Below are 18940 nucleotides of genomic sequence, written 5' to 3' on the forward strand. Positions count from 1 at the left end.
TCGACTTACGACCGGTTGAGTAGTCCTCAACTTACGACCGGTTGGGAGTCGCGGCATTAAAAAGGTTGAGAACCACTGGACTAAGGCATCCTATATCTCTTCTTTTTTTTCATTGTATGTGATAAAAGTGTTGATGGTATTTCACTGCCATCAGTTACAAATCAAAATGCAAATATATTTATCTGCTTAAATATATGCCAAAGCTTACTCATATGAATAAATATGTTCAAATGCAGTTAACACTATGCGGCCAAATCACTTTTTTTTTAGTATGACAAATTTAAGAATATAGAAAAGGTAGCAGTATGTTAGATTTCTGTATCCTCATAGTAGTGATGAGAGTAAGTCTAGCAACCATCTCAAATTTATTCAGAATATTTGTGCAGACGTTATTTTGTCAGTCAAAATAGCTGTTGGAGTAAATTTTAAAAAAAAATGTCTTATTGTCTCTAGTTATTTTTTCTTAACAAAGGAGAGAGTGGGAACAATCAAGAACTGCAGGGCTACAGAGGATTCTAGTGTTTAAAACTGTGGTTATTCATGAGTGATTTCTGCTAGAATGAGACTCTGAAAATTCCCATTGTTTTGGAACTTGGCATGAACAACTTTAAAGGAAAAATTGCTCTGATCTGCCTAAGTCTATCCATGTCCTCTGTCTTCCATGAGACTCCTGCACCACATTGCATAATTTTTTATAAAAATGTTATTAAAAGTTTAAAAGGGAACATAACATCAGCACAAACTAATACAGAACAAAGAAAAAGAGAAAGAATTGAAAAAAAAACTAAAACACAGAAAGAGAGATAAAAAGGAATAGAAAGAAAAAAGCTTCCATTTTATTTTGCAGCAAATATGATTAGAAAATTGTCTTATTCTAGAGTTACAAAAAACTTTCCCTTTTTTCTATTATTCCTTTTTTTTCTAATCATCAAAACCCACAAATCCTAAATGCATTTTTTTCTGCTTCTTGCAAAAAGTCTATAAGGGGTTTCCAGTCAGCCATAAAAGTAGATATTGCACCATATTTCAGACTGCTTTTTCAATAGGCAATTTTTTTTACAAAACATGTTTTCTGGGAATCCTAAATTATGGCTTGAATATCTTTATATTTCTATTTGATAAGAGTTAAGCAACAATGACTTCCACTTTTATTAAGGCTGTAGTATAGATGCATGTAGTTTAGAAACATAAATTATGGTGGGATTTACTCCCATGATATTCTTCAACCAAAATCTCCCTGCAAAGCTAGGTTGGGAAAAATTGTTCTCTTTCTGGATTACCCTTTCTGCCTGCTGTCAGTTCCCTTCTTTTTCTTACTATAAGGACTATGCTTTAGAATAAAAAAACATTAGTAATATACAGCTAGTCCTTGATTTACAATAGTTCATTTAGTGACCATTCAAAATGACAACAGCACTGAAAAAATTGAGTTAAGAATTCGTTTTCACACTTAATGAACATTGCAGCATCCCCATGGTTATGTGATCAAAATTCGGAAGCTTGGTAACTGACTTATATTTATGACGGTTGCAATGTCCCAAGGTCATGCATTCCCTTTGGCCACATTCTGATAAGCAACATCATGCCAGACAAATCTTATTGCATTCTTTGACCAAATGATAAAATTAGTGGACCAGAGAAATGTTGTGGATATAATTTACTTGGACTTCAGTAAGGCATTTGATAAAGTAGATCATAACCTACTACTCGATAAGATAGAAAAAATGTGGGTTAGGCAGTATCACCGCCAGATAGATTTGTAGCTGGCGGTACTCAGTGTGTTGTCCTCAATGGAACTGCATCTACATGGAGGGAAGTGTGTAGTGTGATACCCCAAGCTCTATGTTAGGCCCAGTACTCTTCAACATCTTCATCAATGATTTAGATGAGAGGCTAGATGGGGAACTCATCAAATCTGCAGACAACACCAAGCTGGCAGGAATAGCCAATGCTCCAGAAGACAGGCTTAAGATACAGAAGGATCATGACAGACTTGAACATTGGGCGCTATCTAACAAAATGAAATTCAATGGTGAAAAAAGTAAGGTTCTACATTTAGGCAAGAAAAACCAAATGCACAGATATAGTATATAGGTGGTACCTCTCTCAGTAGTGATAACTGTGAGAGGGACCTCGGAATCCTAGTGGACAATCACTTAAATATGAGCCAGCAGTGTGCTGCAGCTGCCAAAAAAGCCAACACAGTACTAGGTTGCATTAACAGAGGGATAGAATCAAGATCATGTGAAGTGTTAATACCACTTTACATTGCCTTGGTAATGCCACACTTGGAATACTGCATCCAGTTTTGGTCATCATGATGTAAAAAATATGTTGAGACTCTAGAAAGAGTACAGAGAAGAGCAACAAAGATGATTAGGAGACTGGAGGCTAAAACATATAAGGAACGGTTGCTGGAATTGGGTATGTCTAGTTTAATGAAGAGAAGGATGAGTGGGGACATGATAGCAGTGTTCCAGTATCTCAGGGGCTGCCACAAAGAAGAGGGAGTGAAGCTATTTTCCAAAGCGCCTGAAGGCAGGACAAGGAGCAACGGATGGAAACTAATCAAGGAGAGAAGCAACCTAGAACTAAGGAGAAACTTCCTGACAGTTAGAACAATTAATCAATGGAACAACCTGCCTCCAGAAGTTGTGAATGCTCCAACACTGGAAGTTTTTAAGAAGAAACTGGACGGCCATTTGTCTGAAATGGTATAGGGCTTCCTGCCTGAGCAGGGGGGTTGGACCACTAGCTGACCTCCAAGGTCCCTTCTAACATTATTATTATTGTTGTTGTTGTTATGTTAGTGGGGAAGCCAGATTTATTTTAACAATCATGTCACTAATTAACAACTGCAGTGGTTCATTTAACAACTGTGGCAAAAAGGTGATAAAATGGGGCAATATTCACTTAACAAAAATCTTGCTTAGCAACAGAAATTTTGGGTTCAATTGTGGTCATAAGTCGAGGACTACCTGTGCATAAATGTATAGCTTTATAATTGCCACTATCACTCAATAAAAATACATCCTATACTTCAGAGCTGCTCCAATTCCCTTTACTTTCTCTCATTTTCTTTCCTTAAATACTCCAGATAGTTTTAAATTGCAGAATGTGGGTCGCAAGCAGTCTGTCTCCAGAAGCCTGAAGCATCTGTTCCATTCTTCAAACAAATTTGTGAAGACTTTGAAAAGGTTTGTTTGATTTAAGAGAATCACAGTACTACATTTGAAACTCCCAGGAGTCTCTCTCTTGCATAATCTGCATTCTATACTCTGAAATTGTTTCATATTTTGGAAAACACTACAAGCTGAGGCAGTAACCACAGCAGGATTTGAAAAAAATGTGCTAAAATATATTAGGATCCTTCCTCAAAATTCAGCTTTCATTTCTATTGCAGTTCCTGTCTCTTCAGTATAAACCTCTTACCTGGAAACACGATCATTAATTCAATATAGTACAGTTCTCCCCCCAAAAGGGTAAAGAAGACCAAAAAAATCCCTCATGCACACAGATCTAAATCCTGGCTAATACCTAGCTTCTGATCTTATCAATGTAAGGTTGCCACTTCTAGCTAAGAACCATTCTTGGAGATCCCTCTCCCACCCAATTAATATGTGCATGGGGCACTTGTAAATATGTATGTGTTATGGATGGTTGGATATGTATATCTGCCAAAAACAGATTCCAAATATGGCCAGACCAGGAGAAATTGATGATGCTTTAAAGTGCTCCCCAAAAGTGATATGTGTACACCCATGCATTTATTTGCTCTTAGATCTAGACGTCTGCACAGCCTTTATAAGTCCCTGTAAAGGGAGAGAAATGAAAGAGTGAACTGGATGCAGAGGAGACAAAGGGAATAGAGTAGGATAGGGTAGGGATGAAAAGGAAGAAGGAAAAAGGAAGGGGAGAGGAGAGGAGAGGAGAGGAGAGGAGAGGAGAGGAGAGGAAAGGAGAGCGAAAGGGGAGGGGAGGGGAAGGGAGGGGAGGAGAGGAAAGGAAAGGAAAGGAAAGGAAAGGAAAGGAAAGGAAAGGAAAGGAAAGGAAAGGTTGTTTGGGTGTGACAAAAAGGATTAAATCTAGCAGCCAAGGAGCCTCTTCTAAAGAAGCAGCCAATCTTCAGAGTAATCTTCAAAAGCATTCATGCTTTCTGGTGACCCTGTTCATTTGTCCAATCCTTTGTTTCAACAGCTTCTTTATCCTTATCAGCAACATAAGACCCTGTAATTTCACAGGTAATAATTTGTCTCCTTGATAAATCCAGGGAGCTTTTTAGTCAAACTAAAACCTCATGCCTAGAAAGGTAAAGATGACCTTGGATCCAGCTTAACCCTTGATGGCTACCAGGACACATCCATGCTGTATTCTCAGTAACAGCATGAGAGTGGTTTGCCACGGCCTCCTTCCAGGGTACTTTTTAAACTTCCCAGTCCAAGCAACTGCCCTGATAATCTCCCATCCAAGTCCTTACTAGGCCCACCCTGCTGAGCTGCTGAGCTCGGACAAAGCCAGCCACCCGCTAAGACCAATCAAAGGCATGCTTACCAGGAATAAGTGCCTTTGAATACAACCTATATAGGATTGTACTATATGTACAATCTAGAAAGAAAGAAAAAAAAAATGCAGGCAATACTCTGCTATCTAATTTCTCACCCTGAAGCCAATTTGTTTCTATTTTATAACACTTGGACCTATAGTTATTTGGATGGAAGACAATTACAGTAATCTGTACAGAGAGGTTGGATGTCAACTCCCATGCTGGCTGGGGGGAGGCTTATAGAAATTGTTCTAGTATTTGAAGAGCCCCAGATTAGGCAAGGCTGACTTAACCCTTTACCCTCTAGTAAGGGATGAATTGTATGTCAGGGGAGTGGAACAGTTGGGGCCATCTCTCCACTCCTTTCTGCTCCTCTCCCCCCCCCCCACAGTGTGGACATGGGATGGATTGAAAACCACAGGAGAGGCAGAGAAAGGAGTTTCTAGTGAAGCTGATTTTTGTGTGTTCTCTCTAGAATATTGTCCTTGTCTCAGAAGTAAGGAGAGTTTATTCTCTGTCTGGTAAACAAGTTCATGACGCAAAAGCTAAGTGTGTTAAATGGGTCGCTTGTATGAATTAGGGAGTTTTCCTAATATATCTGATTCTCCCCCTCCCCCAATCAATTAGGTCAGTGTTTCTCAACCTTGGCAGCTAATTTAAGATGGGTGGATGTCAACTCCCAGAATTCCCCATCCAGCTTCTGGGAATTGAAGCCCACGCATGTTAAAATGGCCAAGGTTGAGAAACACTGAATTAGATCTATTACACAAACATAACCAGTGGCACACATTCTGTGCAATCAGATTACTGATTTTATGAAGTCAGATCCAAATTTGCTTTAAACATGCATTAGTAAACCTTTTTAAATAACTCTGAGCAAATCTGATGCTAATATACTCATAATTTGAACTGTCCCTTGTCCCAAGGTAACTTACCTAATCTTCTGAATATTAAAGCTTTGGTCCTGCACAATATATTCTTTCATCACCGGCAGTATTCTTTTTGTCTTCTTTGTATTTTATATTTCTTTCCAAAGAGAGGCTCTGGTAATCATTCAGTTAAGTAAACCTGCTCATTAATCTGTATAACTGGTTGTAAGTATAAATATGTTAAGGGATTGGATTTTGTGTAAGCAATGATGGACTATTACCCTGGACAAAATCCAAAGTAACCCTATTGATTCATGGGGTTGCAATGCTGGATCATCTTGCTATAAATAGCAATAATATAATACCAATTACAAGAAAGTTTTTACACTGATGTTCCAGGTGAACCACAGAAGCGCATCAATAAGAGTCTTAAATGTTAAATTCCACAATGGAAAAATCAGAAATGTGAGACAAGTATTCCTCAAAAACAGCATAACACACCTTAAGTGTGGTTTTGGACACGCTGAATAAAAGCAGTTCAACAATAAAACTTAACAGAGTGGATAGCACCTGAGGTGAATTGAGACTATATTCTCCAAACTACTGTATATCCTAGATCAGTGGTTCTCAACCTGTGGGTCGGGACCCCATTTGGGGTCGAACGGACATTTTACGGGGGTCGTCAAACAACACAGTCCGCCATTTTTTCCCCCTTTTCCTTAGCTGTGCTACTCCCTTTTATTCTATTGGCTTTTGAAAGCCAATAGAATAGACTCTCTTGAATAGAGTCTAATTCTATTGGCTTTCAAAAGCCAATAGGAATTGTCCAGGCTGTCTCTGCCCTGCTGAGCCCGCCAAAAGTCCCATTCTGCAAACGGTGCTGCACCAGTTGAGTAGTCCTCAACTTACAATCGGTTGAGTAGTCCTCGACTTACGACCGGTTGGGGGTCGCGGCATTAAAAAGCTTGAGAACCACTGGCCTAGAATCTTCTGCAATGCAGAAGTTTCTGTATTTAACCCCACAGCCTCCATTCCTATTAGATAAATAAATTTATGGAAAGTGTCACCTGGAAGCAGAAGTTTGAAAAACAAGAATTCAAAAGAGAGAGTTATAATAAAAGAAAATTTGACCCAGCAGGTCTGTTTTACGTCAACTTTCATTTATTTCAAAACAAATGATGTAACAAATGAATGGCTTTTAGCATTTCTAGTTTTCCATTATTTCCCAATAATTTGCAACCCTGTGATTTTATTTTTACCTGAGAGCTCTGGGCTTGATTTTAAGTAGTCAGTTTTTATAGTCACTGCATTCTTTTCCCATAACAACTTCTTCGGACATCCTTCTGGGTTCTGCATTTGTGATGGCAGTTAGATTTTCTAAGACAATCTGGAGCAATGTGCAAGATTTTCTGGAGAAACAAAATTATGGGTGCTAGAAGGCAACCAGAAAAACATTACTGTTGCCATTATGACAAAACAAATTTAAAAGTAGAAAAAGAAAGGTATTCATACTAATGCGAGTATTGGTAATTAATGCAATAATTGACTGATATGCAATTTTAAAATATTTTAAAATAATAAAAATAATTTTGAATTTAAGGGAATATTTTACTTAAGAAAATGACTAGTATAAGAAGATAACTTGTTTTTTTTTCACATTTGACTGATAAAAAATAAAGTCTCCAAGTTGAACTTAACTTCTGGTAACTTCACGACTGCATCCATAAACCATTGTTTTCTTGGCAACAAAACCAGTGGTTTGCTGTTGTTTTTTTCAGCATCCCAGATTGGACTACAATAGTCTTCCTTAAACTTGACAACTTGAAGATGTGTGGACTTCAACTCCCAGAATTCTCCACCAGGAATTGAAGTCCATACCTCTTAAAAGTTGCTGAGGTTGAAAAACAATGGTCTACACTACAGATTGGGATTTTTAAAATTCTCCCTACTGCCCAGACTTTACCCTTTCAAGTCCAAACGAGGCTAGTTAGGTCTCAGAATCTGATGCTCCATGTTGATTTATCATTTCCAAATCCAAATATTTTGCTACTACTTATCCAAACATAATTCAGATGAAAATGATATTGTGAGTAGCTTTGCCCATGCAAGGAAGCCAATGTTACTTCAGACGTTTGTAGAGTTATTCTACAGACTTGCTAGTGTTTAACATGTATAACATTTCTAGGAAATTCTCTCTTTGAGGAGCAATGAGTTGAATTCTATTGTTTCAATCAAGTGCTAGGCCAGCTTAGAGGAACATAAGGACTTCTTGCTTTGCAGAATGCAAATCAGTCTTTTTTTGAAATAGACACCTGATCATTCCTTTTTTTTCCTTCTCATTTATTTTAATGCAGAGGGCTTTATTTAGCTGTGATATTTTACTACAAAGACAACATGTTGGTAACCAATGAAGATCACATACCAATAGTGGAAATTGATGATTCTCACGTCAGTTCTATTATGCAAGATTTTCTCTGGTTCACAAAGGTAAGTCACAACCTGCCATTTTCTCCCTTGGTTGAACTCCTCCAGGCAGGAGGATATTTCTGGGCTGGTCCCTGCCCTCTGCTTTCCTTTATATACAAACAGCCCTTCTTAGCCACATGCATGCCTGAGTTGTGTGAGGACACACTGTTGTGAGCCCTGCGGGATGTAGAACAGAGGTAAGGAATCTGTGACCCTCCAGGTGCTGGACTCCAGATCCAATCAGCCCCAACCATCATAACCAATAGTCATGTAGGAGGACCACATGTTAAACAATCACTTAGATCTGGATGGCCAAAGGACATCTAGGGGATCCAGGAGGGATGGGGAGTAGTAAGTCAATTTTCCATGATTGCATTTTAAGATGAAATCTGGTAGCCAACTAAACCAAGTATTTTTTAAATCTAGAGGCTAAAGACTGATGAAGGATTAGAAGGCTTATATGGTATACTGTATGGCTACAGAACACTGTAAACATCACATTCATAAAATCTGAATGTGATATAATTGTATAGAAACCATGCAATAGCATCCACTGTATAGAGCAGGTATAGGCAACCTTGGCTCTTTTATGATTCATGGACTTCAACTTCCAGAATTCCTGAGCCAACATGGCTTAGCTTGGAAATCTCTCCCTTTCCCCTCAGCATGGCTGGCTCAGGAATTCTGGGCGTTGAAGTCCATGAGTCATAAAAGAGACAAGGTTGCCTACCCCTGGTATACAGCAAAGAAAACATGCAGATACAGTGGAGGGATTGAACCCTGCCCCCTATCTAGAACATATCTCTTGGCAGTCCTACATTCTACATTCATTTATTTCACATTTCAGATAGTAGATTGTGAGGATGTACTCACCCCAGCATAGTCTAAAATTCCTCTTTTCTTTCTGTGCAAGCGAAAAGAATTGTGCCTTTAAACTGGTGAATTTAATGGTGACGTTGCGTCTCATTTAGTCATAAGGGCGTGGAAGAAAAAAAACTACTGTGCAAAAGAGGAGAATTTGGGGTGTCTTTGCTGAGTACCAGAGGGAGACCTTAAAATACTGAGGATGGTTCCAAGGGTAACTGATACATCTATGTGTCAGTAAAGGGCGGATGCTGCAAAACTTGTTTCCAATTGAAGAATAAAACAGAAACAGGTTGGAAGCAAACCCATCGTCCGTTGAAATTACAGCATGTGTATCTAGCTAAGCGCAATCTCCATATGGGTTTCATAATGTATCAGTAATGGACTCTTGTTTGTATCAACGCTACTTTTCTATAACTATTTCTAGAAACTAGTATTAGTATTAAAATTTGTATGCCACCTGGCTCCCAATGACTACAGGCAGTTCACAAGTAAGAACATTTAAAAAAATACAATAAGAGACAAAAATAAAAGAATAAAGATGACAAGAATCAGACAGGAACAAAAAAAAAGAAACCAACCCACACAATCCAAGGGGGATTCACTCAGCTTTGCCAAAGGCTTTGGCAAAAAGGCAAGACTTCAAGGCTCTTAGAAACACTAACAGGGTGAGAGCCACTCAGATTTTGGCGGGACCTCATTCAAGAGGTCAGGTGCTGCTGCAGAGAATGTGGGCTTCAGGCGACAGATGGCATTATTTAATTGAAGGAATCCAGAGCGTACCAACCCTACAAGATTGAATTGGCCAGGAAGCGACTATGAGGAAAACATGTCCCTCAGTAACCAGGTCCTAGGCCAGGGGTCTTCAAACATGGCCCTTTTATGACTTGTGGACTTCAACTCCCAGAATTCTTCAGCCAGGCATGGCTGAGGAATTCTGGGAGTTGAAGTCCACAGGTCATAAAAGGGCCAAGTTTGAAGACCCTTGGCCTAAGCCATGACCACTTTATAGGTAACAATCAGTTCCCCTGCAGCTCACAAAACATTCTGGATGAATTGAAGCTTCTGGGAAGTGTTCAAGGGCAGCCCCATGAACAGTCTGTGGCAGTAGTCAGGTCATGAGGAGATGACCAGGGCATGAACAACTCTCTGAAGAGCTTTCTGACCTAGGAAAGGGCATAACTGACATATCAGATGAAGCTGTTAAAAGGCCTTCCTGCCCACAGCTGGCACCTACTCATTGAACAGTAGCAATGAGTCCAGAAAGACCCCCAAATTGTGCCCCACTCTTGAAGGAAGTGCAACCCCATCCAAGGTCAGAGATGGAAGATCCCCAAATCCAGGGTATGGGGGAATAGACAATGGGAAAGATGAAGACCGGACAATAGTTATAAAAAGCCATTGGGTTAAAGAAGAGCCTGTTGAGGAGAGGTAGGAGAAAGACCAGCCCCTCTGTCACAGAGACCAACACCACAGCATGGGTCCAACTGCAGAATGCATCCTTGGCCACTTTTATGACCCAGGAGGAGCCAGATCCAATAAATAGGTGGTTGTGTTTCTAGCAGAGAGGATCCTACCCATTTCCTCTGGAGTCACTGGCTCAAACTCATTCCAGATCATAACCAATCTTGTTTATTTCTTGCTCCTACAAACCTGTTTTAATTGATCCAGAATTTAAATAAATCCAGGCAAGTCCCTTTCTTCCCATTAATTTGCAAGGGTACAAAATGGATCTTGGATTTCTTAAAACACTAATGCTGATAAGGATTGGCATTGGATTGACATTGGAATTCACTGAAGTCATTGGAAGGGAAGATCCTTAAGATTGCTCAGGATGTTTAATAAAAGTCAGAGGGGGCAGGTGCAAAAATTCATCTTCATTTCTCTCCCCATGTTGTCTTTGAGCCCAGATTGATTATTTTCATAGAATGGCATACAGGTATATTAGGAGAGATAAATGGTGTGTATGCTGATTAGATGCAACACAACTCTGCTCATTTAATAACTTCAGTCAACACACTGCCACCCACAGCAGCTACTTTTTTGGAAGGTAACATTCATTCATTCATCTTTCCTGCCTTTTTCTCTCCCCCCCCCATCCCCTGCCAATTGCACTCTGTATTTTGCAGCTGTCTTGTATGTGGGATGAGATCAGATGGCTGAGGCAGAACATGTCTGTTTCTATGTCCTCCTCCACAGCACTTCAAGCCAGGCAGAAAATGCTGTCTGCAGCAGCCCAGTTACAGGTGAGTGATAGCTCCTGCTTTCCGTGGTACATCTCGGCAAGGGTAGGGCCTCCAAGGGAAAAAGCTGCCAGCTGTCCCCTCCTTTAGCCCTTCCTTCTGGCATGGCCTCAAGAGAAGAATTATATGCTGTGAGGCAGGTAAGCAGCAACATGGTTTGAGAGCCCAGCCAGAGCTACCGTCAGAGAGAGCAGAATTAAATGTGATGCGGGAAATAAATAGTTGCCAGCCTAGGAGGATTTTAAAAAAGCAAATAACCTGCTCAGTCACACAGCTGATGGAGATACTTGATTATTGTGTTGGCAGCATTCTAGACAGCAAATCCTGGCCAGCATCAAACAGAGAGCATCCTGGATAATTAATTAGGTGACGGGATAACAATCTCTGGGGCATCTGCTCATTTTTTTTTCCCCTTGGATAGCCACTTCTGGTGGGATTTCAGACAAATATCTTCTCTACCTGCTTTGACAAAACTGAGAGAGTTGAGCCTTTAAGGATCTTTGTGGAAATCCACCATTAATAACTACAACAGCCTTCCGCAACATGGGGTTCTCCATATTTTTTTTGAAATTGCAACCCGTGAACTTACTCATCAGCTAAAAGGAAATTTGGAAATTGCAGCTTGAACTTCAACTTACTTGGGGGAAGTAACTTGGGAGAGGCTGGCTGTGATCTCCAAACTCAAAAAACCTTATTAGATAACCTTTATTGTAATTTTTTCCTGTGGGCGCAATGGCACATATTAAAAATGAAATTCAGTTGCTTCCTCTCGAAGTGTACACATACATAACACACATGTAAAACATACTATATACAATATATGTACATCCTAAGTATTTTGAGGATAGATGAGTGGGAGTAAAAATACTTCTTCTTTTTTGATAGTGGTTATTTACAATTAATACACAGGAAACAGAGTAGTTGCACCCCAAATCTCAGTCTCAGACAGGCCAAGCAAGGGTTCATAACTGGCTGACCAAATAAAAGAATGGCTGTATTATTAAATTAGTTAGACCTGAAATGAGGCACAGTAAGCCAAAAAAAATGCCAATTCTGTTTCCTATAACACAAACAAAATCACTTCCAGATCAGACTTGCTCATTGGTGTAAACTGTGAGCATGCTTATTAATATGCAGTTGGCAACATTTCCCCATTACTTTTGCTCATCCTTTCCTGATCTGTCTACTCCAACCATAGCGGAGCTACGCTGGTGATACTTCAATCACTTATTCCTACATGGTTTAAGGATCTATTCATTATTATTTTTTTGTGCCTCCTCTAGTACCTGCCAAAGATGTGGAGCAGTTGATGGGGGGGAAGTACACAGTGGTTTGATCATGTTATCCAGAAGCAGAATAATGTAGTACTATAGGTCAAGGCTTTTCAACCAGTGGTACAGGTACCACCTGTGATACATTGGCACCTGGAAGGTGGTACACAACCATCCTAGAAAAGTAGTGGGGGAGGGGAATGAGCTGAACCAGTGGCAGCACCGCACAAGCCTGAGCAAGAGATGGCTGGAGCTGCAGGGCTGTCAGGGCTCAGTGGAAGCACCAGGATCAGCGCTTCTTCAGGACTGTCAGGGCTCATTGGAAGCATCAGGATCAGCGCCAGGCTCCAGCTGGAGCTTGGCGCTAATCCTGGCACTTCTGCTGAGCCCAGAAGAAGCGCCGATCAGCTGGAATGTTGCAGCATCTCCAGGGACTTGTGATTTACATTCAGATGCTTGGCAACTGATTCATATTTATGACGGTCACAGTGTCCCGTGACCAAAACCTGCTGCAACCACCCAGCAGATGGGGGGAATAAAAACCAAACACCCCCCACCCCACCCCCACTGCCAATCCTCAACAGAAATGCTCACAACAATGAAAACCTCAGATAGGAGAAAGTGCACTGCCGGGCGGGCAGGCAGGTGTCTTGCTTGGCTGTGGCTTGGGGGGCACTTTTTTCAGCGCTATTGTAACTTCGAGCAGTCACTAAGCGAACTGTTGTAAGTCAAGGACTACCTGTACTTTATCACTTTTTTCCTTTTTTTGTGTGTCATCACGTTTTTGACACCTTGCTAGGCGACTGGTAGTACTCGGATGTTGCCATATCCTAAAAGTGGTACAGTGGGTGAAAAGGTTGAAAAGCTATATGTAGTCCTCATTGTACATTCATTTAGCGACCACTCAAAGTTACAACAGCACTGAAGAAAGTGACATATGACCATTTTTCACACAGCCATTGCACCATCCTCATGGTCATATGATCAAAATTCAGACACTTGGAAACTGGCATGGATTTACGACAGTAAATACAGTATCCTGAGGTGGTCCCCTTTTGTGACCTTCCGACAAGCAAAGTCAACCTGTCAGGCAGATCAGAAAGCTAAACGCCGCATCCCAAATGTGCTCTCCCTTGTGTGAAAAATAAACTCCCTAGAAAACCTGACTCTAAATTTCACATGCTTCTTGGTAACATAGGTGGACATGTCTAGCTGAATAACAGGTCTGACTTACAAGCCTTGTGATTTTTTTTTATTTTTTTTGAATTCCTGCCCTCCTGGGCAGAGAGCGTGCTAAGCAATCTCCAAATGATTAAAATAAATAAATAAAAATAAAATTAAGTCTATCTGACTCTAAGCAAAACCTGTAGAGGCAGCGAAAGAGCAGAGGGCCCATAAGGATACAGAACGCCTACTGTGTGCCTTGGTTGGGGGGTGCCTAAAGCTAAAATAGCTACTTAAAGGCACTTCTAAATGGCAGCCAGTGTGCTGGCTGTTCTGAGTGCTTTGGTTATAAACAATCTTAATAATGCTGCTCAGAGGTAAATAGTAGTCTGCTAAGTGCAGATAGAGTCTGCTCAGGGTGGCTTTATCTATCAAATGAGAATGTCATTAAGGTTAAATGTACAGCCCCTCTGCTTTCATAATGAACAATGTGCCACATTGTCAATTCAGTTTTGCCTTTTAAATCATTCCTGCCCCCCCCCAATTACTTGCATACTGTAGACCTTTTGAAAACTTCCAGAGTCATGAGCATATTTAAAATGCTGGGGATTTTTCTTTGAGACATCTGGGCATCTCTTCAGGAAACAAACACTGGTCCTCAGCCCTAGGTGAGTTACTAAAGAGTATGAAAAAGCTAGACTATAATCAAGAGGTGATCTAGAAAACTTTAATTCCAGTGCTGGGAGCGGTCATGTTCTTTCAAGATTGGCCTGAATGTTCTGTCATGAAATTGTCCTGCACAAACCTTCATGAGATGCAATTGTCATATTTTATAAAGATGCTGAGATAACCCTAAACATGGTAACTGCTGCTGCTGCTGCAAAAAAAAATCTGTTTCAAATATTTATGCCAAAAAAAGCAAATATAAATTATATATGTCCCAGAAGGACTGCAATGGGGATCTCAGAGAACAGTCAGAAAGTGCACCCATTTTCCTTCCAAGATGACCATATCCCATGGTCTTTTAATAAGTTGTCCTCATTCTGTCGTAATGCCACTGAGCTCTGCAGGGATGCTTGTTGACCTAGAAATTATACATAGTCTAAATGTCTATGGAGCTTCTCAGTCATCCAGGTCATGGTTGTCCCAAAGGTACTTTTTCAAGAGGCAACTGGACTTTCTTGTTTTTCTTTGAAGACATTTCGCTTCTCATCCAAGAAGCTTCTTCAGCTCTGACCAGATGGTGGGGAATGGAAGGATTTATATTCCTTGCAGACAGATGGTCATTTGCATTCTTTTAGAGAGCCGCTGAGGCCTTATCTGTGTCCTCAGGGTCATCTGAGTGGTGTAAATGAGTGTGGAGCCTTCTTAGAACTGCTGAAAGGAAAATTTGAAAATTGAATCAAAGTTGAACAGCCCTCTCTCAACAGAGGGGGGGGGATACGACATCATCTATCTCCAGTCTACAACACAGTCCTTTCAGCAGTTCCAAGAAGGCTCCACACCCATTTGCGCCACTCAGGTGACTTTGAAGACACAGATAAGCCTCCAAGTGGCCTCAATGATTCTCTAAAAGAATGCAAATGACCAGCTGTCTGCAAGGAATATAAATCTTCCCATTCCCCACCATCCAGTCAGAGCTGAAGAAGTATCTTGGATGAGAAGCGAAACGTCTTCAAAGAAAAACAGTTGCCTCTTGAAAAAGCACCTTTGGTATGTACATAGTCTAATTGTTTTCTGAAATACAAATATCTCTGTCTTGTATACATTAGTAGTTGATATTACACTTGGCATCAGTCAACTCCCAACTTTGTAGCTTTCAACTCAACCATAATTTTTATGTCCTTCAAAATGAAAATTGGATTTAGAAAGAGAGAGAGCTGCATATAAACAGCTCCATCAGTGCTTGTGATCTCAGGTCCAGCATTGTCAGTGTATCTATGGAGACTAATTCAGAGGCTAACAGGTGAATCAAGCTTACAGAACTGGAAGACTCGTCCCAAGTCTAGAGTCCCCCAGGTGTGCTAGTACAGGAGCTCTCATAATATGTGACTAGCATGGACATTCTAGGAATTTCCTTCACATCTGGAGATCACCAGGATGGGGAATATTGATATAAACCAGTGGTTCTCAACCTGTGGGTCGGGACCCCATTTGGGGTTGAACGACCATTTCACAGGGGTCGCCAAACAAGGCTGTCCGCCATTTTTTTCCCTTTTCTTTGGCCACGCCCCTGGCACCCGGTGATGTATAAGTGGTTGGGGGTCACAACAACATGGGGAACTGTATTGTGGGGTTGTGGCATTAGAAAGGTTGAGAACCACTGGTATAAACCATACATCCATATTCTACCCAGCTGTTTTAACAGAAATTTTCCTATGTCCTACTAAGGGACGCAGAAGGCATTTCAAATTGTAAACAATCACCACGTTGGATTAATTCTCTTTGCTGTGAAGAAAATGCTCAAGTTCCCATCTGTTAGAAGAGATCTAAGCCTATGAATGTGACCCATTTCCATTCAAGCTCCCTGGGAATGTTGTCATTATAAGATTTTATAGTTTTATGCAGACCATTTTGTGAAATTCCTTCCTTTTATCAACTGATTAGCAGCAGTGGAGCTATATAGAACTTTCCCATCATTTTCTATTTAATGCCATCTCAGCAGTACAAACCCATATTTCCTCCTAGAAGATCCCAGGATCCAGTTGCAAACATCTCAGATAATGGTAGCATTAGGAATCTGCCCCAGCCCCTGCTGCTACTTATTAGACAGGTTATGCTGAGCTAAATGGAGCAAATAATAATTTTACCATACTATCTTGTAGATTCAGTACAACTCAGTGCTCAATCCAACATATTCTATTTTGTTAATATATGCTTAATTCTGTTGATAGAAAGATAGTACAGACATCATCAATTTGAAACGAACAGAACTGTTGGGTTTCCTCTTTGTGATAATTGTTACCCTGACTTGGGATTTACCACCTTGTTGAAACAAGAAAGTCTCAGCGCTGTTTTTATTTCCGTTGAACAGCTGTTGAAAGCTATTCTGCTATTCAAAAATGTGCATTATGACCTGTGAAAATGAGTCAATAATTGTGTGTTTTATAGTCTTCAACACTTCCCTCTTCAATCACAGAACCTGTTAGGTACACACAACCTGGGCCAGATCTATTATGAACCAATCAAAGACCGTCATGGCAATGTTATCATAGTGACAATCAGAGAAGTGGAGAGCCTCTATTCATTTTTTAATGGCAAATGGATGCAGATATCTAAGCTACAAAGCCAGAGAAAATCACTTTCGACACCTGAGGAGCCAACGGCGTTAGACATCTTGCTTATTACAATCCAGGTAACCCTCTTTTTCTCCATACCTGTCAAATTTCAACACATAAGCAAGCTTTCCTTCTGATAAGCTCTTGGGAACTCAGTTGTAGCTTGGCAGGCACCATATGTTAGAGATTCAAAGGACATATTTGTTGGCTTGTTCCAATCTATTCCTTAGTCAGGAGACGTGAATACTGGAAATCAGTTCAATTAAAAGTGGAGAATTAACTAAACTTTATTTATTTGGTTGATTGCTTGATTATAGCTTCCTAGCCCAAAAGACTGTCCCCGTCCTGCATCCAAACCAAATTAATCATGCATAGTTCTCTCCAAAATTGAAAGCATGAAATGAAATCCTTATGAGAGCCAGGCTGGTATCATGATTAGTCATTGACTTGAAATAGGAAATACCAGTCCAAGCCTACCTTCACCCATGGAAGCTTAATGGGTCCAGATGCTCCCACACTCCCAAGCCAGCCTATTTCACAGAGTCTTACTGGGGAAAATAAAAGGAAGCATCGTATATGCTGCTTTGAGGAAGAAGGATCTACATCTAATAAGCAAACCAATTAAATGACTCAGAAATCTGTTTAAAATATTTATGATATCTTGTCGGAAATTTTAAAAATGATTTTAAAAAATACTGCAAAACAGTATAATTAAACTGTTAAATTAAATAAATAAATTTTAAGGTCATTCAAAAGATAAGTAATGTCAGGAAACTAAACAAAGCTAGTGCTCCAGTTTTGAGGGCACCAGCAGCTGGGGGAAAAGATGGTATTTGCTTTTCACCCAGGGTGCCAAAATGTGTAGGACATCTTACCCACAAAAAAATTGAAAAATTTTGTCAGCCTCAGCATAATATATATATTATGCTGAGGCTGACAAAATTTGTCAATTTGTCCATTTCAAACTCAGGAAGACCCTCAAAATTTAGTTTTAAAGTACTGTATTGCCAGAAATGACTTGAGGTTGAAGTGTTCTCATTATATGTCTGCATTGCCGAGATCTGGCATCTGTCCTAAGCAAAGGATTGGTGGAGCAAGTTTTAGAACTACTAAATCCATGGTAAGATAAAACATAGCCCAGCACTTGGATGACTACATCCTACTGGAGCCAGAGTTGGGAAACGTATGTTCTGAGGATATGCGCCCAAGTAAGAAAAGCAGAAGGAAGTGACCTCGGATTAGCAGTTTGTTAAACAAGAAACAAGCAGTGATAGACAGAGAGAAACCACTTTTTGAAACTTGCCATCCACACCCCATTGCCTCCTTGTGATCAGTCAGTCATGAGGTGTTGAAGATTCAGTGCTCCTGGAATTACACCTCTGACACAATGACCAGCAAGTTAAGGGATACTGCAAATTTTCTCCTCCACCTGGGGAAAAAAAATACTAATAATATTTGGATTTTAGAACTCGAGCAGGAGAGCCTTTGTATCCCTTTTTGCTGAGAAGAGACAAATGTCAGCTTCGGGAAGCACAGCCACTCCTGTCGCATGTCATGTTTAACACCGGAAGCTTATTCTGACAGCCACTGACACCTTTAATTTTCTGCCTCTGCTCCCTACTCTGCCTTTTGAAATCCCTTGGCAAAATCTGCCAAATTCACTTTTAGGTTATATTCTGAAGCAACAAAAAAAAATTTAAAGGAAAATCACATGAACTCTCTTTTCTCCAGATTGCTCACATTTATCTGTTAGCAACATTTATATTTCTTTGTTTGTTTCTCTGTTTCCTTGTTTAATAAATTTATATAGCAGTCCAACTGACACGCAATGACTCCATAACCCTTTCCTGCAGTTACTTGGCCTCAGGAGACCTCTCCATATTCAAACCACTATTTTTTTTTAATATGATTTAATTCCAATACTGTTTCCCCCACCCCCCCCCCACCCCTCTTTTTCTTTCCATTTTAAATGCTTGGATCCATTTCTCAGTTACTGATAATAGAGAATGTTAGCAAAGAAACAAAAGATAGGATAAATGAATTCTACTATGAGACTGTCAGTAATAGCCTCCTGATGTAGGAGGGAGATTGGCTCTAGATCTTCCAGCTCTTATTTCCAATGCTTTCATTGCCCATTTAGAACAAGTTAGGATTAGGAATATTTCCAGTTCCAAATGCTGGGCTAAAATGAGGTGAGGCGTGCTTTATGAATACCTTAGCAGATTCCTTTTGCTGCTGCAGT

The 18940-nt window shown here is 40.2% G+C and overlaps 1 protein-coding gene across 1 annotated transcript in view; it reads left to right on the forward strand.

The window, feature by feature from the left end:
• The window catches only part of ANKFN1 (ankyrin repeat and fibronectin type III domain containing 1), a 137117-nt gene that overhangs the window by 95218 nt on the left and 22959 nt on the right, over positions 1–18940 (forward strand). Inside the window, exons 9-12 of the mRNA XM_039343567.1 lie at positions 3098–3197; positions 7767–7899; positions 10872–10988; positions 16560–16775. Coding sequence (XP_039199501.1) covers positions 3098–3197; positions 7767–7899; positions 10872–10988; positions 16560–16775 — 566 coding nt within the window. The remainder of the gene's footprint in view (positions 1–3097; positions 3198–7766; positions 7900–10871; positions 10989–16559; positions 16776–18940) is intronic.

The sequence above is a fragment of the Crotalus tigris genome, unplaced genomic scaffold, assembly GCF_016545835.1.
Source record: "Crotalus tigris isolate CLP2741 ecotype Arizona unplaced genomic scaffold, ASM1654583v1 scf7180000017865.1625608, whole genome shotgun sequence".
Classification (NCBI taxonomy): Eukaryota; Metazoa; Chordata; class Lepidosauria; order Squamata; family Viperidae; genus Crotalus; species Crotalus tigris.